This window comes from Herpailurus yagouaroundi, unplaced genomic scaffold, assembly GCF_014898765.1.
Source record: "Herpailurus yagouaroundi ecotype Mexico unplaced genomic scaffold, PumYag 193, whole genome shotgun sequence".
In the NCBI taxonomy this organism is placed as follows: Eukaryota; Metazoa; Chordata; class Mammalia; order Carnivora; family Felidae; genus Herpailurus; species Herpailurus yagouaroundi.
In genome coordinates this window covers 1903822-1925610 of record NW_024412424.1, presented here as the reverse complement: position 1 = coordinate 1925610, position 21789 = coordinate 1903822, and the positions used below count along the sequence as shown (strand labels likewise).

General features: G+C 49.0%; 1 protein-coding gene across 3 annotated transcripts in view; it reads right to left on the bottom strand.

Annotated features, from left to right (window-relative positions):
- Window positions 1-14970, bottom strand: part of SLC27A1 (solute carrier family 27 member 1) — a 32243-nt gene extending 17273 nt beyond the window's left edge. Inside the window, exons 1-2 of one of the 3 annotated variants that reach the window (XM_040444877.1) lie at window positions 14771-14970; window positions 13113-13280 (exon numbers count right to left, since the gene is read on the bottom strand). In XM_040444877.1, coding sequence (XP_040300811.1) covers window positions 13113-13279 — 167 coding nt within the window. In that variant the 5' untranslated portion in view covers window position 13280; window positions 14771-14970. The remainder of the gene's footprint in view (window positions 1-13112; window positions 13281-14770) is intronic. The other 2 variants (XM_040444876.1, XM_040444875.1) reach the window with 2 other exon arrangements.
- Window positions 14971-21789: the final 6819 nt, after the last annotated feature.

The window sequence follows — 21789 nt, the reverse complement described above, 5'->3', positions numbered from 1 at the left end:
GCTGACGTCGCGAAGATTGCTTGGGATTCTCTCTCTCTGCCCTTCCCCTGTGTGCTCTCTCTTTCAAAATAAATAAATAAACTTTAAACAATTAAAAAATGATAAAAATAAAGAACAGGAAGGAGCCAGCAGCGGGTAAAGCGCGGCCGGTAGGGGGAAAGCATTCCAGGTGGAGGGTACCGTGAGTGCAAAGGCCTGGAGGTGGGAAGGACAAGGCCAGCAGGATAGAGAGGAGTGGGCAAAGCAGAGAGTGGGAGGAGACTGCACGGCAACAGGACTTTCTCCATGGTTCTGGATCGTTCCACTAATTAGAAGATTGATCGTGGCAGGTCAAAGTCACCTGGGGGAAATGATACTGCTATTCATTTGTAGCTTCCAATGAGCAGAAGACGGAAAAGAGCCCAAACGACCTGTAGTCTAGGAGGGGTTCGATGCCCAACGGCTGATCCTTACAACGGAAGGCTGTGGGGCCCCGACGCAGGTGGATGAGGAAGGAGCCACAAGGTGAGAAAAGTCACGGGTGATTTCATGCAAAGGCAGCAGCCAAGTCAAACACCCAGACACTGACTGATCATTGAATTTCCCTGTTTCCCCCCAAAATAGCCAGTAAAGGGATTTTTTTCTTTTCATTAATTTTTTGAGAGAGAGAGAGAGGGCACAAGTGAGCGAGGGACAGACAGAGAGAGAGGGAGAGTCCCATGAGGGGTAGAGAGAGGGGGAGACAGGGGGAGAGAGAGGGAGAGAGAAGGGGGGCTCAAACTCAAACCATGAGATCATGACCTGAGCCAAAGTCAGATGCCTAACCAACTGAGCCAACCGGGTGCCCCAGTCAAGGGATTTTTTAAAAGTGTGAACGCAAAGACTAGGAAAATGGGAAAGGTCCTTGGAGGTGGGAGAAAGCCGAATCCTGGACTCCAGCGCGAAATGGGTAGAAATCTGTCTGGGAAGCAAGCCCCTACATTAAATCAGTCACAGGGATGTAACGTACAACAGGGGGACTGTAGTCAATAAGACAGATCTTCCTGGACTTACAGTGGGGTTACACCCCCAAAAAACGCAACGTAAGTTGAAAATACCGTAAGTCAAAAATACATTTAATACATCTAACCTAACAAACATTATAGCTGAGCCTGGCCTACCTTAAACGTGCTCAAAACACTTACATCAGCTCACAGTTGGGCAAAATAATTGAACACAAAGCCTATTTTCTCAAAAAAAATTTTTCTGATGTTATTTATTTTTGAAGGAGAGAGACACACAGAGGGAGGGAGGGGCAGAGGGAGAGAGGAAGGCACAGAATCCGAAGCAGGCTCCGGGCTCCGAGCTGTCAGCACAGAGCCCGACGCAGGGCTCGAACCCACGAACCGCAAGATCATGACCTGAGCCAAAGTTGGACGCTTACCCAACTGAGCCACCCAGGAGCCCCTACAAAGCCTATTTAATAAAGTGTTGAATATCTCACATAATTAACTGAATACCATTCTGAAAGCGAAAAACAGAATGCCTGTACGGGTCGTTTACCCTCGTGATCGTGCGGCTGACTGGGAGCGGCGGCTCACTGCTGGTGGCCAGGATCAGGACAGAGTCTCATACTGCCTGTCAGGAGTCTGGGGAAAAGATCCAAATTCCACATTCAAAGTACAGCTTCTACCGAATGCACATCACGTTTGCATCATCGTTAAGTCAAAAAACTGTAAGTCAAACCACTGGAAGCCAGGGAGTGTCTGTACCGTATTCGATGATGAGCCCCCAACCTTCGTCTCCTCTGCATGATTTCCCGCAAAGCACCCTTGGCCGGGTGACCCCATCATGAAGCTCGCAGTTGAAAAGACACCCCCCCCCCAATATGCCCATGCCTAGAGCTTCTAACCAGATTTACAACCAAGGATTATCGGACCCCTGGGGATTTCCTCTACTAGGGATGACGGAAACTAAAGGAAACAAAGGGGCACCTGAGTGGCTCAGTTGGTTGAGTGATTGACTTTGGCTCAGGCCACGATCTCATGGTTCATGGGTTCGAGCCCCATGTCGGGCTCTGTGCTGACAGCTCAGAGCCTGGAGCCTGCTTCGGATTCTGTGTCTCCCTCCTCTCTCTGCCCCTCCCCTGCTTGGGTAGGGGCAGTTGGTTGAGTGATTGACTTCGGCTCAGGTCATGAGTTCGAGCCCCGCGTCGGGCTCTGTGCTGACAGCTCAGAGGCTGGAGCCTATTTCAGATTCTGTGTCTCCCCTCTCTCTACCCGTCCCCTGTTCACTCTCTGTGTCTCTGTGTCTCTCTGTCTCTCAATAATAAATAAACATTAAAAAAAAATGTTAAAAAAAAAGCTTTAGGGAATGAAAAGAAATCCTGGAAAATTACAGTGTGAGGGTACCACAGAATGCACAGCACACAGAGTAAACCCTAAGGGAAAAAAAGAGCTTTAGTTAATAAAAACGTCATCAAAAGGTTTCTATAGTTTTCAGGGTATACATTTTTCATCTCTTTGCTCAGGTTTATTCCTAGGTATTTTATGGGTTTTGGTGCAATTGTAAAGGGGATCAGTTCCTTGATTTCTCTTTCTGCTGCTTCATTATGGGTGTCTAGAAATGCAACAGATTTCTGTGCACTGATTTATATCCTGTGACTTTGCAAATTCATGTGTCAGTTCTAGCAGTGTTTTGGTGGAGTCTTTGGGTTTTCCCCATAGAGTACTCCTTGCTGATTTGGATACATTTTATTTCTTTGTGTTGTCTGACCGCTGAAGCTAGGGCTTCCAACACTATGCTGAATAACACTGGGGAGAGTGGACCCCCTTGTCGTGTTCCTGACCTTAGGCGGAAAGCTCTGTTTTTTGCCATCGAGCATGATATTAGCTGTGAGTCTTTCATATATGGCCTTTAATAATCTTGAGGTATGATCCTTCTATCCCTACTTTCTTGAGGGTGTTTTATCAAGAAAGGGTGCTGTATTTTGTCAAATGCTTTCTCTGCATCTATAGAGAGGATCATATGGTTCTTATCTTCTCTTTTACTAATGTGATGTATCACATTGATTGATTTGCAGATATTGAACCACCCTTGCAGCCCAGGAATAAATCCCACTTGATCATGGTGAATAATTCTTTCAATGTATTTTTGGATCCGGTTGGCTAGTATCTTGTTGAGAATACACTGAAAACTATAGAAAGCTTTCGAAAGAAATTGAAGAACTCACGGAAAAACATTCCATGCTCGTGGATCATAAGAACAAATATTGTTAAAATGTCAATACAATCCAAAGCACATGCAATGCAAACCCTATCGCAATAACACCAACATTCTTCACAGAGCTAGAGTAAACAACCCTAAAATTTGTATGGAGCCAGAAAGACTCTGAATAGCCAAAACAATCCTGAAAAAGAAAATAAAAGCTGGAGGCATCACAACTCAGGACTTCAAGCTGTATTATAAAGCTGTAATCAGCAAGACAGTATGGTCCTGGCACAAACACAGACACCTAGATCAATGGAACAGAATAGAGAACCCAGAAATGGACCCGCAAACAAATGGCCGACTAATCTTTGACGGAGCAGGAAAGAATATCCAATGGAATAAAGACAGTCTCTTCAGCAAATGGTGTTGGGGAAAAAGACAGCAACGTGCGGAACAATGAACCTGGACCACTTTTTTACACCATACACAAAAATAAACTCAAACTGGATGAAAGACTAAACATAAGATAGGAAACTATCAAAATCCTAGAGGCGAAAGCAGGCAAAGACCTCTTTGACCTCGGCCGCAGCAACTTCTTACTTGACATGTCTCCAGAGGCAAGGGAAACAAAAGCAAAAATGAGCTATTGGGCCCTCATTAAGATAAAAAGCCTCTGCACAGCGAAGGAAACAATCAGCAAAACTCAAAGGCAACAGACGGAATGGGAGAAGATATTTGCAAATGACATTATCAGATAAAGGGTTAGTGTCCAAAATCCACAAAGAATTTATCAAACTCAACACCCAAAAAACAAATCACCCAGTGAAGAAATGGGCAAAAGACATGAACAGACACTTTTCCAAAGAAGACACCAGATGGCTAACAGACACATGAAAAAATGCTCAACATCACCCATCATCAGGGAAATACAAATCAAAACCACAATGAGATACCACCTCACACCTGTCAGAATGGCTCACATGAACAACTCAGGCAACAACAGGTGTTGGTGAGGATGCAGAGAAAGAGGAATGCAAACTGGTGCAGCCACTCTGGAAAACAGTATGGAGGTTCCTCAAAAAATTACAAATAGAACTATCCTATGACCCAGCAATTGCACTACTAGATATTTATCCAAAGGATACAGGAGTGCAGATTCAAAGGGGCATATGCACCCCAATGTTTATAGCAGCACTATTCACAATAGCCAAATCATGGAAAGAGCCCAAATGTCCATCAACTGATGAATACATAAAGATGTGGGGTATGTGTGTATGTATGTGTGTATATATATATATATATACACACACATACATACACACACATATGGAATATTACTTGGTGATCAAAAAGAATGAAATCTTGGGGCGCCTGGGTGGCTCAGTCGGTTGAGCGTCCGACTTCAGCTCAGGTCATGATCTCACACTCCAAGAGTTCGAGCCCCGCGTCGGGCTCTGTGCTGACAGCTCAGAGCCTGGAGCCTGTTTCAGATTCTGTGTCTCCCTCTCTCTCTGCCCCTCCCCTGCTCATGCTCTGTCTCTCTCTGTCTCAAAAATAAATAAAAATATTAAAAAAAAAAAAGAATGAAATCTTGCCATTTGCAATAACATGGATGGAACTAGAGTGTATTATGCTAAGCGAAATAAGTCAGCCAGAGAAAGACAAATATCATATGATTTCACTCATATGTGGAATTTAAGATACAAAACAGATGAACATCAGAAAATGGAAGCAAAAATAATACAAAAACAGAGAGGGAGACAAACAATAAGAGAACAAACTGAGGGTTGTTGGTGGGGTGGTGGGTGAGGGGATTGGCTAAATGGACGAGGGGCATTAAGGAGGACACTTGATAACATGTACACTGGGTGTTATATGTAACTGATGAATCACTAAATTCTATCCTGAAACCATTATTACACTGTATATTAACTAACTTGGATTTAAATTTTAAAAAATAAATAAGTAAAAATAAAAATGTATCAATATTGGTTCATCAATTGTAACAGGTATACTACACTAACACGAGATCTTTTTTTTTCTTAACGTTTATTTATTTTTGAGACAGAGAGAGACAGAGCATGAACGGGGGAGGGTCAGAGAGAGGGAGACACAGAATCCGAAACAGGCTCCAGGCTCTGAGCTGTCAGCACAGAGCCCGACGCGGGGCTCGAACTCACGGACCTTGAGATCATGACCTGAGCCGAAGTCGGCCGCTTAACCGACTGAGCCACCCAGGCGCCCCACACAAGATCTTAATAATAGGGAAACTGTGGGGAATGGGAAGGGGATATATGGGAACTCTACGTAGTCTGTGATCCATTTTTCTGTAAACTTAAAACTGATAATAAAAAAATGAAGTCTATAAAAAATTAAAAATAAAGTCTATGAATTTAAACAAATAATGATCATAATAAAAAATTTTAAACTTGAGGGGCGCCTGGGTGGCGCAGTCAGTTAAGCGTCCGACTTCAGCCAGGTCACGATCTCGCGGTCCGTGAGTTCGAGCCCCGCGTCAGGCTCTGGGCTGACGGCTCGGAGCCTGGAGCCTGTTTCCGATTCTGTGTCTCCCTCTCTCTCTGCCCCTCCCCCGTTCATTCTCTGTCTCTCTCTGTCCCAAAAATAAATAAACATTGAAAAAATTTTAAACTTGCAGGCATAAGTCAAATATTAACAGAAAGATTAGAAGGTGTATTTGAAGAACTATCATAGAAAGTAGGATAAAAAGATGGAGATGGCAAATTAAAAAAAAAAGAAAGAAAGAAAAGAATATTAGAGAACCAGCCCAGAATATCCAACATAATATTTATTCAACAAATAATTATCAAGCCAAATGCTGTTCCAGGTACTAAATAACAGGTGTTCCAAGAAGAACAAAAGAAATAAAGGTGAGTAAATCATCAGTACCATTTAAGAAAACTTCCTTGCCATGAAGCTAAACAACAGACCATACAATGGATGGAAATAGCTCACCATCTTGAAAAGATCCCACAAACTTCCAGCAAGAAAAACAGATCACTATAAAAGATCAGGAATTAGGAGGGTTTCAGACTTCTCAATAATAATTATGTGAGAAGAAATGCCTTCAATACTGAAGGAAAATTATTTCCAACCTAGAAGTTTAAACCGAGACCATCAATCAAGTGTGAAGGTGGAAATAAAAATGTTTTCATACCTAAAGGGTCTCAAAAAAATAACTTCTCAACCACATGTCTCCCAAAGCTAATAAGAAGGTGCTCCAACAAATCAAAGGAGTAAACCAAAGAAGAAAACCACCAGGGACCCAGGAAACAGTGCATCTAACCCAAGACAGACGTAATGCCAATTCTTAGGAAGGTGGCTAGAATCAAGATTGGAATGACGGCTGTTCACCAGGTGCAAAGAGTCAGTAGCCCAGCCTGGACAAATTGGAGGCTAGAAGAGAGACTTCTCCAAAAAAGGGGAAACTGAAAGCCCATCTTACGCTATAAAAGTCATGAGAGAAGACAGAAACAACTGTCATTTGGTCTTGAAGTATAGATGAATGCAAAGAAAACTAACAAATACAAAGGCAAGTAATAACCCCCCCAAAACACATAAAGGTTGTTAAGAAATAAAAAATGATCATAGTATACTAGTGGCTCAACTAAGAACACTGTTACCATCAAAACAATGTAAATATTGATTACTTACCTGGCCAAATTATGAGTCAATCCTCATTACTCACAGATTTCTTAACTGCAAATTTGCCTGCTCACTAAAATTTATTTGCATCCCCAAAAATCAATATTCATATTCCTTTCACAACCATTTGAGGACACACACAGAGTGGCAAAAAAAAAAAAAAACAACAACAAAATGTGCTGCCAATGTGCACATTCCCAGGTTAGTTCAACAAGACAGCACTCTGCCTTTTTGTTTCAGCTCATATTGTAAATAAGCATCCTTTTGGAAGTCTATTTAGTGCCACTTTTTTTTTTTTTTTTGCATTTTTGTCCTTTCTTTGGTGATTTTGAAGCTTAAAATGGCTCCCAGGAATAACGCTAAAGTGCTATCTAGTGTTCCTAAGTGCAAGAAGGCTGAGATGTGCCTTACTTCGATAAGTTTTGCTCGGGCATGAGTTATAATGCTGTTGGCCATCAGTTCACTGGTAATGAATCAGGAATATATATATATATATACACACACACACACACACATACACACACACACACATATATATCTTTTTAATGTTTGTTTATTTTTGAGAGAGAGACAGAGACAGAGTACGAGTGGGGGAGGGGCAGAGAGAGAGGGAAACACAGAATCTGAAGCAGGCTGCAGACTCCAAGCTGTCAGCACAGAGCCCGATGTGGGGCTCAAACACATGAACCACGAGATAGGGACCTGAGTCAAAGTCGGTCGCTTAACCAACTGAGCCACCAAAGAGACCCAAGAATATATATATACATATATATATATATATGCATATATATATATGTATATATATATGTATTTTTTGAAATGTTTTATTTATTTTTGAGAGAGAGATGTAGAGCATGAGTGGGGGAGGGGCAGAGAGAGACAGACACACACACAATCTGAAGCAGGTTCCAGGCTCTGAGCCGTCAGCACAGAGCCTGACGCGGGGCTCGAATGAGATCATGACCTGAGCCGAAGTCGGCCGCTTAACCGACTGAGCCACCTGGGCGCCCCAAGAATATATATTTTTAAAAAAGGAATATAGGGGTGCCTGACTGGCTCAGTCAGTAGCACATGTGACTCTTGATCTCGGGATCATGAGTTCAAGCCCCATGTTGGGCCCAGAGCTTACTTCAAAGCAAACAAAAAGAGATGGACATTGAGGAGAGCACTCACTGGGATCAGCACTGGGTGTTGTATGGAAGCCACTGAATTATATTAAAAAAATTAAAAAAAATAAATAAAAAGAACTTCTATAAAATGAGGTGTCTTTAAATAGAATAAACATAAAACAAGATCATGTACTGATTGGTTGATAAAAATGTCGTGACAGGAGGTTTGCAGAAACCTAACCCAGTATTTCCTCCAGGAATGATAGCTCAGTATTTGTTGATTCAACGTTTGCAGTGGCTTTATGAGGTAGAGGGCTGAGAATCTTTCATCTGGAAGCTTGCATGACTTTCATAAAAGTAAAAATGACAAGTAAAAATGGAAAGAAAGTGCCAGTTAAGAAATATGACGGAGAATGTTCGGCCACCTGTGGGCACGGACGGCAGGAAGGTCTGTGCAGATTCTGTAACTATATCTTGGGAAAGAGACAGAAGACGCCCTCCCTGGTCAGATCCTGATATCCCACCCGTTCGGTAATAAGTAGACTAGCTGAGGTGAGCAGCCTCGGCATTTATTGAGCACCTACTATGTGCCGGGCGCTGTGCGAATTTTATGGCCACCCTCTGAAGCAGAGTCCTAAAATTCCCATGTGACAGATGACGGGATGAGGCGGGTGCTCAGAGAGGTGCATTAACATGCCCGAGGTCACACAGCAAGTCAGGGCAGAAGCCCAGAACCAGGACCCCCACCAGGGTCCCTCTGCTCCTCCTGAGGCCTAACAAAGCATTAATAGAGCATTTGCCACATATGCCCATGCTGCACACAAGAGGTGTTCAATTCATGCTTCTTGAGGGAGAGACATTACATAAGGACTATTTTTATAGATAAAGGAACTGGGACTCAGAGGGCAACTTTCCATGGGCCAGCAAGGGGCAGAGCTGAGGTCCACCCTGGCTCTGGCCATCAAGCTCCCAACCATCTGCTTACACAGCCACCAAGCCCCCCCTCCCCCCACCAGCCGACAGCAACCAGCACCAACGCATCTGAGTACCGACCGGGTACCCAGCTCTCCTCTAAGAGCTTCCCGTGAGTGAACTTGACAGAGCACCCCAAGAACCCCAGAAGCTGGTATTATTTTTATAGCCATGGGGAAAGGACCTTCAGCAAGGCTGGGAACCACAGGAAGCAGCCCCTGCAAGGAGGGCCCCCACCCCCACCCTGTCCACTGGTGATACTGCAAGAAACAGGAATTGAGGCTATAGCCGGTCACGATCAGGTTACATGAGCATTCGGGATGGGCCCAGCTCTCACCGCCTGTCCCGTCCTGCCCTCGCCCCCATCCTTTCCGGAGTACACCCACGTGGGCAGACAGGAGACTCCAGTGCTCAGCTCCAGCCACATGCCTGGGCTGCCCCGGCCTGGCAGCAGCCCAAGCCACCCCCACCCTGGGGACAAAGAAGCCACTGTGCGCCTCTGGGCCCTTCCTGAATGAGACTTCTTCTCATCCTTCTGCCCCTCATGTTTTCACCCTGAGCTCCAGGACACCCGGGCAGAAAGAAACCAACAAGAATAAATGTGATCAGATTTCACGCCGCGAATACAGGATACAGAACGGGGTGGGAGAACTGGAGTCGGGTGCTTACAGATTTTCTGAACCCTGGGTCTAAAGGCAGCTCCCCTGCCACAGCACAGGGGCTAAGAACGTGAACTCCAGTGCCCTGCCCTGCTTGCCTGTGCATTCCCAGTTAAGGGACCTCGTCTCTCCGTGCCTGTAAATGGGGTTAGTAGGCATCCTTTTTTTTTTTTTTTTTTTTTAAGGTTGTATTTATTTATTTTGAGACAGTGAGAGAACGTGAGCAGGAGAGGGGCAGAGAGACAGAGACAGAGAATCCCCAGCAGGATCCGCACTGTCAGCACACAGCCCGGACATGGGGCTCAAACCCATGAACCATGAGATCATGACCTGAGCGGAGATCAAGAGTCGGACACTTAGGGGGCACCTGCGTGGCTCAGTCAGTTGAACATCTGGCTCTTGGTTTGGGTTCAGGTCATGATCTCACCGTTTCGTGGGTTTGGGCACCACCCTGGGCTCCATGCTGATGGTGCGAAACCTGCTGGGGATTCTCTGTCTCTCCTCTCTCTCTCTCTGCCACTCCCCGACTCATGCTATCTCTGTCCCTCTCAAAATCAATCAATAAATTAAAAAAAAAAAAAAAAAAGAGTTGGGACACTTAACTGACTGAGCCACCCAGGCGCCCCCTTTTTTAAGTTAATTATCTATTTTTGAGAGAGAGAGAAAGAAAGAGTGCGAAGGTGGGAGGGGCAGAGGGGGAGGTGGAGAGAGAGAATACCAAGCAGGGTCTAAGTTGTCAATACAGAGCCCGACGTGGGGCTCGATCCCACGAACTGCGAGATCATGACCTGAGCAGAAACCAAGAGTCGGAAACTCAACCTTCTGAGCCACCCAGGCGCCCTTCCTTCTTTATAGGACTGTGAGAACACAAGGCCTGGTCCACAGAAAGGGCCATACAAGCTGTGTTAGTTAGCTATTGCTGTGTGACAAATTGCCTCCAAAATTACCAGCTGGAAACATTTATTATCACACATTTTCTGAAGGTCAGGAAGCCAGAAATAGCTTAGCAGTGTGGTTCGAGTGTCTTATGAGGCCGCAATCAAGGTATTGGCTGGCGCTGAGGTCATCTCAAGGTTTCACTGGGAGAGAGTCTACTTCCAAGTTCACTCACGTGGGCCTCTCCCCAGGACTGCCTTGCATAACAGCAGCCAGCTTTTTCCAGAGGGAATGATCTGAGAGAGCACCACAGTTGTGCATATTACAAACCTCGGATGTAACAGCCCATTTCTTTTGCTGTATTCTGTTCATTAGAAGCAAGTCTCTAGATCCAGCCCACTCTCAAAGCAGGGGGGATCATAGGAGAAGACCTATGGACGTTGGGCCATCTCGGAGGCTGCCTCCGAGTAGACCCAGCTCCTGCCCCATCCCCAGGGGGGACAGCCAGGCACAGACACTCTGGCTCAATGAGGCAGAGCTGGGGCCTGTGCGAGCCCAAGGGGGTAGGGAAAGGCGTGCCGGCCAGCAAACATATCTTGTGCTCCTGCGATGTGCCACCCCATGTGGAGGCCAGGGCCACAGTGACACTAAGACCAACACAGCCTCCATTGTGTCCCCACAGGGCCCGCCGTCTAGTGGGGCGAAAGAGACTCAAGAATTAAAAGGCAATAAACCAGACACACAAGATCATTACAAACGATGAATGTCGCTAGCGGTTACAAGTCAAGCTTTAGAGCCACACTGCCTGGGTTCAAATCCTGTCCCCACTACTCCCCCCGACCTGGGCGAGCGACGAAACCTTGCTGTGCCTCAGTTTGCTCGTCCGTAAGGTGGGGACAAGAGAGTACCCACACCATAGGGTTGTTGGGAGGGCTTCGAGAAGTCATGTTTAGCATGGTGCCTGGCATGGAGCGGGCACTCAGCAAATATTGGCCATCCTGCCAAGGAGCAACAAGGTTGGAGAGTGTACAGAGACACAGGGTCAGGAGAGGGCTCTCTAAGATGACATTTAAGCTATGGCATGATGACAATGAATAGCAAGGAAGAGGGATCCAGGCAGAGGGAGCAGCAAGTACAAAGGCCCTGGGGCCGAGCATGTTTAGGAACAGCAAGGCCAGTGTAGCTGGAAGAGTGACAAAGGAAAGGAGGAGAGGTTGTGGACACAGTCAGGAACCTCAGGTGGTGTCGATTCTAAGGGCGACAAGGAACCGTGGGAAGGTGTTGAGTAGGAAAATTCTGCAAAGGGTCCCGAGGGAGGCAACATCATAAGGCATCACCAGGCAAGAGGAGGTCCAGCGTGTGCCAGGCAGAGGGAACATCCTGAGCCTGACAAGGCAAGTTGATATGAGGGCCAGATGACACGATAGAGGTGGGGAGTGGTGAGTGGGCAGATCCCAGGATAGGTCACAGTGTCCAGCTGGAGGTTGAGTCTTTTTCCTGCAGAGGATGGGGGTCGTGGAGGGTAGGTGAACAGAGTGCATGCTCAGATGTGCATGTCAGAAAGACCAAGGCAGAGGCAGGGGCCAGCGCATGGAGAAGAAAGGACGGGTGCTGGAAGGTTCAGAACCAGTCAACTGGCAGTGGAACTTTCCCCAGCTGCACACCATCCCTGCTGCTCACAGAGCCTGTTTCTTCACCCTTAATGGGTCAGTCCCCCCACCTCCCTGAAAGGATCAGCCTCGCAGCCACAGCAGGTGCTCAGGCATTCCCATGTGGGGACTGTTACCAAGATTTGCTCGGACGGGAATCCCCCCCGACACCTATTCCCCCCCCACCCAGGAAGACACCCCCCAACAGCTTCTTCAGGCAAGCCCCTCAGAGACACCCCAGAGACCTTCTTCCAGGGATACCTGCCTATGACACCAAAATCCCCTCGCGTGAGATCACAGTCTCCAGAGATTCCCCAAACAAGTCTTGGAATACACAGCAACCTCTCCACAAAACCTGAACCCCCCAAATCCTGCACAGACTCCAAACTCTCAAAGGGCGCTACTGCCACAGAGAAACCGGTAAATTGTCCCGTGGAGACACACACCCTTCAGGAACCCTAAAAGTCCCTTACAGGTGCCCCAAAAGGCCCCTTCATCCATCACACCCGAGAAAGCCCTAAGTAAACCCAAAGTGTCTTGGCAGCCCCCAGAGACCACTGGGTCACCACTGTGGGACCCTAGGGACCTACCAGAATCCCTGAAGAGCCCCGAGAGGCCTGTCACAGTCACCAAGTCCCCACAGAGACCCCCAAATACCCAGGGGCTCCCAATCAGCCTCAGCTCTCTGGAACCCCAACCAGCTCCCCCAAAGATCTCCAAGTTACCTTCCAGTGCCCTGAAGTCTCCAAAGCAGCCCCTAGAAGCCTGAAACCTACTCATCTCCCTCCAGAGACCCTCAAACTGTCCCCTGCAGCTCCCCTCAGTGACCCCCTACCCGGCACTCTTTCAGGTCCCGGCCCCGCCCCTAACCCCGCCCTCACCTAAGCCTCGCCCCCAGTATCCAAAACCCCTCTCCCCAAGCCCTCAGGACCCCCCAACGCCGCCGCTGCAACCTCCACCTCTGACCACCCCCTGGACGCGCAGCCGGCGGGGGACCAGGCCGCGAATGCACTCACAAGAGGTCCCGCCTCGCGGTCTTGCAGACGATACGCAGGAAACGCCAGCCGCCGCCGCCCACGTACACGCCGAGCGCCGCCGCTGCGCTCCAGGTCCACGGCAGCCCCAGCAGCCACAGCAGCACCAGCGAGACCACGGAAGCCGAACCTGCACCCGGAGCCCGCATCCTGGGGAGGCGGAGAGCGCTGAGGCCGCGGGCCGCTGGGGCCCCGCCCCACAGCCAACCGGGCTCCGCCCCCCGGCCCCGGCTCCGCCTCTTCGGGGAGCCCAGGCCACCGCCTTCGGGTTGGGCCCCGCCCTCCTGCCTGAATTGGCCGTGTTCCGGACAGGCTCCGCCCCTGGATCAGGGCCCCGCCCCTATCCCATGTTGGATACAGGCTTCCTGGTTCCTAACCCTCCTCAGGCTTCTTTGCCAATCATTATTACAGGCCACGCCCTCAGACGCAGCTCTTCCCCTCCGTCAGTCACTATCAAGCCCTGCCCCACGTCTTGACCTAGAGGCTGGACTCTGAACCCAAGCTCCATCCTCACGACCTGGCTCCAAGCATGGGCTCCACCTCTTCCCTACCACGGACCCAGTCGCTTCCCCGTAACTTGACCAGCCCTTCCCCATGCCTTGACCTAGCCGTTGTCTTCAGTTACAGGATCTTCCCCGTTCCCAAGCCCGTCCAGCCAACAGGTCCTGAGCTTTCCCCCGAAGTCCCGCTTCTACCCTTCCTCCACCACCCATTGGCCCCGCCCCCAGTCAACGATATGGTCCCGCCCACAAATGCATACCACGCCCATTCCACGCTAGGCCCCTCCCCTAGCCCCGGGCTTCGCCCGCCCCTTATCCCAGGCACAGGTTCCACCCCTGGCCACTGGCTCCTCCCTCGAGCTTTACCCCAATCGTCACCCTCCGGGCCCCACACTGGCCCACCTAGCGCCCTAGGCCCCTCCCCACCTGCCAGCCCAGGCCCGCCCCAAGGCCCTCTTCCGACTTGTCAAGCGCCGGAGCTCCTCAGCCGCTTAGCCAAGGCCCGCCTCTTTCCGGAGGCCACGACCATAGAGAGAGGCCCCGGGCCAGAGAGACGACGGCCAACGAGACCCCGGGGCTAGAACGGCCCAGAGACGGCCGCAGCTGTCTTCAAGACAACCAAACGGCCCTCCCTCCGCCCGCCCCCGCGCGGCGTTTAGAAAGCACGTGCTCCCGCAGCCTAGGGGCGTGGCTTCGGGTTGAGCTTTAGAGGGCACACGGATTCCTACCCCTGGGCACCAGAAAATCCCAGTTCACACTCAGGGCCTGTGTGTACTGGATTCTTGCCCCAGTTTGTCCTATATCCAAGCACCATAGCCTCTTGGGTCTTAAATACACATTCCGGGGACCCGAAGAGTCCTAAACTCACAGCCTAGGACCCTCAGAAGGTTCTAAACCCCATCTGTCTTAATGATCCATTTCAAGGACCCAACTAATCCCAAACCTATATCGCAAAATCTCGTCAGTTAAATCTCTTTAACACCCCAAGAGCCCAGGGAGGGCAAAATCCGCACACCAGGGTCCCCACACCCTCCCGTACCCAAGGTCCTAAATGCCCACCCAGAGACCCAAAAGCCCTCCTCCCGATCAGGCACGGGCTAGCGCCCGCCTGACTGCCCACCACCCTGGTCCCTGGCTGACCTGGAGCGGCTCACAGACCCTCAGTCTTGGCCGGTTCCCCGTGGGTTCCCAGAAGCTCAGGCGGGGACGATGAGGCCAAGACAGAGAACTCCAAACCTAGCCCGAGAAGGTGGGTCCTCCAGACCCTCTGTTTCTGCAGACTCCTGGGCCCTGCTCTGCCTGCGCTATGCCCATGTAGGCCACTGCCTTGGATCCCTCCCTCCAAGCTCCCCCTCCTCTGCCCCCCTGCCCACCCCACCCCTGCTTGTTTTCTGCCTTGCTTTGGCCGACCTTCCCAGCGCTCTCCTTGGGAGGCGGCCAGGGCCGGCTTCCAGCGCCATTTGGAGGACAGGGCTGGGCAGGCTCCCACCCCTCCCACGTGCTACCATTGGTGCCTGCGGCTGCCCAGGGTGGGTGGAATGGGGGGCAAGGAGGCAGATCAGGAGGACAGGCCCAGAGCCAGCCACTGGTCTGCTACTTCCTTGGGCAGGGATCGGCAGTCAGCAGTGACCGGTAACTACAGCTGCACTCTTATCCTGCCAGGTAGCACTACTGTGATCATCCCCATTTTACAGGCCAAGAAACTGAGGACTGGAGCTGTCACGCTAGCTAGAGTTGGGAGTCATTCATTCACAAACGTGGCCTGGAGGCTTGCGCTGCCTCCTCTCCCTCTTCCTCCCCTTGTCTCCTTCCTCAAACTTCTCCTCCCCCTCCTTCCTTCCACCCAGATTCCTTCATTTTTCCCCACTTCCTCCCTCTCACCTCCTCTTCCTCTCCCTCTTCAGGTTTCTTCCTCCCCTCCCCCTTTCCTCCACTCTCCCCCTTCTTTGCTCCTCCCCCGCCCCACTTCCTTCCGTTTCTCTTCTGTTCTATCCCTCTCCTCCCGGCCCCTCCTCTTTTTTTTTTTTTTAATTTTTTTTTTCAACGTTTATTTATTTTTGGGACAGAGAGAGACAGAGCATGAACAGGGGAGGGGCAGAGAGAGAGGGAGACACAGAATCGGAAACAGGCTCCAGGCTCCGAGCCATCAGCCCAGAGCCTGACGCGGGGCTCGAACTCACGGACCGTGAGATCGTGACCTGGCTGAAGTCGGACGCTTAACCGACTCTTAGCTCCTCCCCTGCCCTCCTGGCTTCCCTCCTCCTCCCCCCTCCTCTTCCTCTTTCTTCCTCTCCCCGTTCCTCCTCTTCTCCATCTTACAGAGTTTACTGAGACCTGACTAAATAGTGCCCCAGACAAGCAATCTCTCCCAAGTGTGCCCACAGCTCCTGGAGATACTCTTATAGGTCCTCAGGCTGAAATCCCCAAATCCAAAAGGCTCTGGAAACCCAACTTGTTTCTTCAGGCCGGAACTGTCAGAACTCCAGATGCAGGTGTAGGCAAATAGGGCGAGAGGTTCCCGAAAAAAGAAAGACAAGGCTTTGGGATGCCTGGGTGGCTCAGTCAGATGAGCGTCCGACTTTGGCTCAGGTCATGATCTCACAGTCTGTGAGTTCAAGCCCCGCATCACGCTCTGTGCTGACAGCTCGGAGCCTGGAGCCTGCCTCGGATTCTGTGTCTCCCTCTCTCTCTGCCTCTCCCCTGCTCATGCTCTGTCTCTCTCTGTCTCAAAAATAAATAAAAACATTAAGAAAAAGAAAGACAAGCCGTAACTTTCTTAACATAAGAGAAGTCATTTTAGGTCCCCAGCCACTTTGTGAAATGCCCAACCACATTTCTTGCAGAACGTCCTGGGATCTGTTAAAATCACAAGACCTCCGTAGTTAACGATTTTAAAGGAACAAAAGGAATTAAAAACAGCCACTACCCGGCCAGGGGAGAACCTCACCACATCAGAGACAGTATATTGGTGGTAAAAAAAAAACTCCCGCTGCTGTTTCAGAGGGAAAGATGGACCCACCACACTCTTGAATCTTTGCAGGGTTTAAACTCCTGGAACACTCAAACATCGATGACTTTTGCCCCACTTCTCTACAGCGCTCTCCTTTGCCAAGCCCTTTCATGAATATGCATGTACCCTTAGTTTCAGACTTCCCCAATTTTGTTGTCTGGGGGGGGGGCGGGGACAGTGCTTTGGGAGAAATATCCTCAGTGGTCTCCCTACTTGTTGCAAATAAAACCCTTCCTTTTCCCACTCTTGGCTTGGTTGTCTTTCAGCTGGACACCCACCAGGAGGAGAACGCAGTTTCCGGTTACAGAGGGACCACCTCCCCCTGTGCTGACCCAGTCTGCTGTCACTGCTTTCAGTGGTCAATTATTCCTTTGTATCCCTGTTTATCCCTTATGTATCCCTTTGCTTAAGGGCTGTCCCGAGAGCCCCAGGGGCATCACGGAAGATACAGCAGATTTCACCCTCAATTATCTCCTTAAGCTACCAAAAACTCCCAGTTCTGAAATACAACCGTCGCCTGGTTTTCCAGATGAAGCCCTGTCTTACCTCCATTTCACAGAAATGGAAACTGAGGCCTGGAGACGGGGACAGACTCAGGTTCTACCCCTCTCCAGCTGGTGGCCTTGGACTGGTCACCTCTCCCCTCTGTACCTTGGTTGCCCTTGGGTGATAATGCCCGCCTCCTGGAACGCCGTGCATCAAATATTTCTTGGTCACCACTGCGCCATAGGGGTTTCGCATCCGCGGAATGAATGGGCCAGGCACCTGCTGGGCGTAGGGGCACAGCCAACCGTGCATCTCCCTCCCTGGGGTGCAGGCCACGGCGAAGGGAGTTCTTAGAACTTTGCAGAAGGAGAGAAATGAAGCATCCATTGAAAGTAAAATACTGAAAGATCATAGCTTGGGGGTTTCATTATAAACAGACCATGAGCACCGCGTGGGAGTGAACAATTTCTCTCCGCCAAATTCATGTGCCCACCACAAGCAGGGGTATTAGTTTCTTGCGGCTGCCATAACAAAGTATCACAAAGTGTTAAACCAGGTGGCTTAAAACAACAGAAATTTATTCTCTCACAGTTCTGGAGGCCAGAAGTCCGAAATCAAAATGTCAACAGCCACACTCCCTCTGGAAATTCTAGGGGAGGATCCACGCATTCCTCGGCTGTGGCCACGTCACTCGGCCTCCGTCTTCACACGGCCTTCTCCCCGTGTGTCTCCTCTTCTGTCTCTTACAAAGACACTTGCCATTGGATTTAAGACCTACCTCCATAATCCAAGAAGATCTCATCTTGAGATTCTTAATTACATCCGCGAAGACCCTTTCTCCAAATAAGGTCACGGTCACAGGTTCCGGGGTTAGGACTCGGACAGATCTCTCTGGGGCCACCACTCAACCCACTACAACAGAATAAAGGGTTAGAGCAGTAGTTCTCGGGACACCTGGGTGGCTCCGTCGGTTAAGCGTCCGACTCCGGCTCAGGTCATGATTTCGCAGTTGGTGAGTTCGAGCCCCACATGGGGCTCTGTGCTGACATAGCTCGGAGCCTGGAGCCCGCTTCTGATTCTGTGTCTCCCTCTCTCTCTGCCCCTCTCCTGCTCATACTGTCTGTCAATAAATAAATAAATAAATACGCAGTAGTTCTCAACTGCCCCTGGAGACACCTGGCAATGCCTAGAGACATTTTTATTTGTTTATTTTTTTTTAATGTTTATTTCTTTTCTGTTCTGAGAACAAAAGCCTGGCACCTCACAAACATTATAGAAGAGTCCTCTGTCCTCGAGATCATTTTGTTCTTGGTGCATCTTTTGCACTCGCGACACGAGTCGCGAGAGTGAGGAAAATCTGGGGAAACCATTTCTAAACAGAATGTAACATGGGGCGCCTGGGTGGCGCAGTCGGTTAAACGTCCGACTTCAGCCAGGTCACGATCTCACGGTCCGTGAGTTCAAGCCCCGCGTCAGGCTCTGGGCTGATGGCTCGGAGCCTGGAGCCTGGAGCCTGTTTCCGACTCTGTGTCTCCCTCTCTCTCTGCCCCTCCCCCGTTCATGCTCTGTCTTTCTCTGTCCCAAAAATAAATAAAAAACGTTGAAAAAAAAAAAACAGAATGTAACAAGGACATATCGGGACTGAGGTCATTCACAAAACCTTGGCAACATGAAATACGTCTTGGGAATGGAGATGTTGTGACTTCCTTTCTTATTGTTTAAAGCCAATCCGAAGTTTCTTTCAGAGTCTCTCATGTTTTTCTAAACCTGGAAAAATCTTCTAGACCTGGTGTCCCAGTTAGCTATTGCTGTGTAACAGATCACCCCGAACTGGAGTGGATTCATACAACAGGGATCAACTGTATCTGTCTGGCTGGGCAGTCCCCCTGCTGGACTCAATCGCCTCAGCCAATGAGACACCATCATCACCCTGAACTCCAATGGACTTCCCTTCAAAACAACCCCTCCCAACTTCCTCTTTCTCCAAAAAATCGCAGTCCTCTCCTTTGCTGGACATGCCTGTGGTTTTTGCGTAGCTTGCTTGTTCCGAATTGCAATTCTCTGCTATTCCTGAACAAGCCCATTTTGTTGGTACAATAATTGTTTCCTGGGGCGCCTGGGTGGCTCAGTCGGTTGAGCGTCCGACTTCAGCTCAGGTCATGATCTCACAGTCTGTGAGTTCGAGCCCCGCATCGGGCTCTGTGCTGACAGCTCAGAGCCTGGAGCCTGCTTCGGATTCTGTGTCTCCCTCTCTCTCTGACTCTCCCCCGTTCACGCTCTGTCTCTGTCTGTCTCAAAAATAAATAAAATCATTAAAAAATTTAACAAAAAAATAAAAATAAAAAAAATAATTGTTTTCATTTTAAGGTCAATACCGCCATGTGACCTCTTATCCAATAGGCTAGAACAGGGGTCTGCAAACCACAGCTCACAGACCACGTCTGGTTCACCAGAGGCTGAGAATGGTCTTTACACTTTGGAATGGTTGAAGAATATCAAAAGACTAATATTTCCTGACACGTGAAAATCCTACGAAATTCAAACTTGGGCTTCTGTAAGTAGAGACTCCTATTGGAACTGTGGCTATGGCACACAAAGCCAAAAACGTTTACCACCTGGTCCTTTATAGAAAAGCTTTGTCAGCTCCTGGGCTAGATCAGCTTCCTTACATGGGGCATCAGGAGGCAGCATTCCAAGAGAATCAAAGTGGGAATTAAGGATAAGACTTATCTTCCAAACTCACACCTTCTGCCACATTCTGTTGGTCAAAGCAAGTCACGAAGCCAGTCCAGATTCAAGGAGAGGGGTACTAGTTTCCATCTCCTCCTAATGAGAAGGGGCTGCAAAATACTGTGGCCATGGTCTTCAACCTTACCAAGGGATCTTAAGGTGGGCTGTCCAGACTGAATTCAGGAAGGTGGAGAAAAAAACCTAAACATGTTTATTTTCAGTACCTTCTATTAACTTTGAAGATAAAGTTAGTGGGGTGCCTGCGTGGCTCACTCTGTTAAGCGTCCAACTTCGGCTCAGGGCAGGATCTCATGGTCTGTGAGTTTGAGCCCTGCATCTCGCTCTGTGCTGACAGCTCAAAGCCTGGAGCCTGCTTCAGATTCTGTGTCTCCCTCTCTCTCTGTCTCTCTGCCCCTCCCCCTACTCACACTCCTGTCTCCGTCTCTCTCAAAAATGAATAAACATTAAAACAAATAAACAGGGGCGCCTGGGTGGCTCCGTCGGTTAAGTGCCCAACTTCGGCTCAGGTCATGATCTCAGAGTTTGTGAGTTCGAGCCCCACATCGGTCTCTGTGCTGACAGCTCAGAGCCTGAAGCCTGCTTCGGATTCTGTGTCTCCCTTGCTCTCTGCCCCTTCCCCACTCATGCTCTGTCTCTCTGTCTCAAAAATAAAGAAAGGTTAAAAAATTTTAAAAAATAAATAAAATAAATAAGTAAAGTCAGTTTACTAGCAAAAAAAAAAAAATGGGTTTATTTGCTATAGCAGAGAATTGTGATTCGGGAGAAGCAAACTATGGCAAAAACCGTAGGCTATTCCAACAAAGGAGATGAACATTATTTTATAGAGAAGGAGGAAGTTGGGAGGGGCTGTTTTGGAGGAAAGTCCATCAAAGAGAAGCAGGAGTTCAGGGTGATGATGGTTAATTGGCGGAGTTTCAGGGGTAGTTGACTTATTGTAGGAGACGGCATGTCCTCTTTTCCTGTTGAGAACTGGAATTGATCATTCTTTCCTGTGGATTCCCCTGTTGGAGGTTCTGAAATTGACACTGCTTCCTGTAATTGATATGGAGTGGTAGGGTGTGAGCTCCCCCTTCTGGCCTCAGGCTTCCATTTTAGTGTGGTTTCCCATTATTAATTTTTACACTTAAAAAATATTTTATTTATTTATTTTTAAGTTTATGTATTTTGAGAGAGAGAGAAAGCACGAGTGGGGGAGGTGGAGAGAGAGAGAGAGAGAGAGAGAGAGAGAGAGAGAGAGAAAATCCCAAGCTGACTCTGCACTGTCCGTGAAGAGCTCATCGTGAGGCTCTATCTCATGAACCGTGAGATCACGACCTGAGCCGACATCAAGAGTCAGACGCTTAATGGACTGAGCCACCCAGGCGTCCCCATCTTTACACTTCTAACTGGAATTTAGCCTGTGTTTTTTTATGTCCTGTCAAAGCAGGTATCAGCCAGCCCTGTGACTTTGTCTCCCGTGGAAATCAAAGGTAATTTCATATCACAGCCTGGCCGTTGCAGGCAGACACCTCAAAATATCACTAATGCTCATTTTGATTTAGAAATCACAAGGGGCGCCTGGGTGGCTCAGTCGGTTGAGCGTAAGACTTCAGCTCAGGTCATGATCTCGCAGCTCATGAGTTTGAGCCCCGCATCGGGTTCTGTGTTGACAGCTCAGAGCCTGGAGCCTGCTTCGGATTCTGTGTCTCCCTCTCTCTCTGCCCCTAACCCACTAGCATTCTGTCTCTCTCTCAAAAATAAATAAACATTTTAAAAAACTAAAAAAAAAAAAGAACTCACAATACTTGGGGGCACCTGGGTGGCTCTGTCGACTTCAGCTCAGGTCATGATCTTGCAGTCCGTGAGTTCGTTCCCTCTCTCTCTGTCCCTCCCCCACTCATGCTCTCTCTCTCTCTCTCTCTCTCTCTCTCTC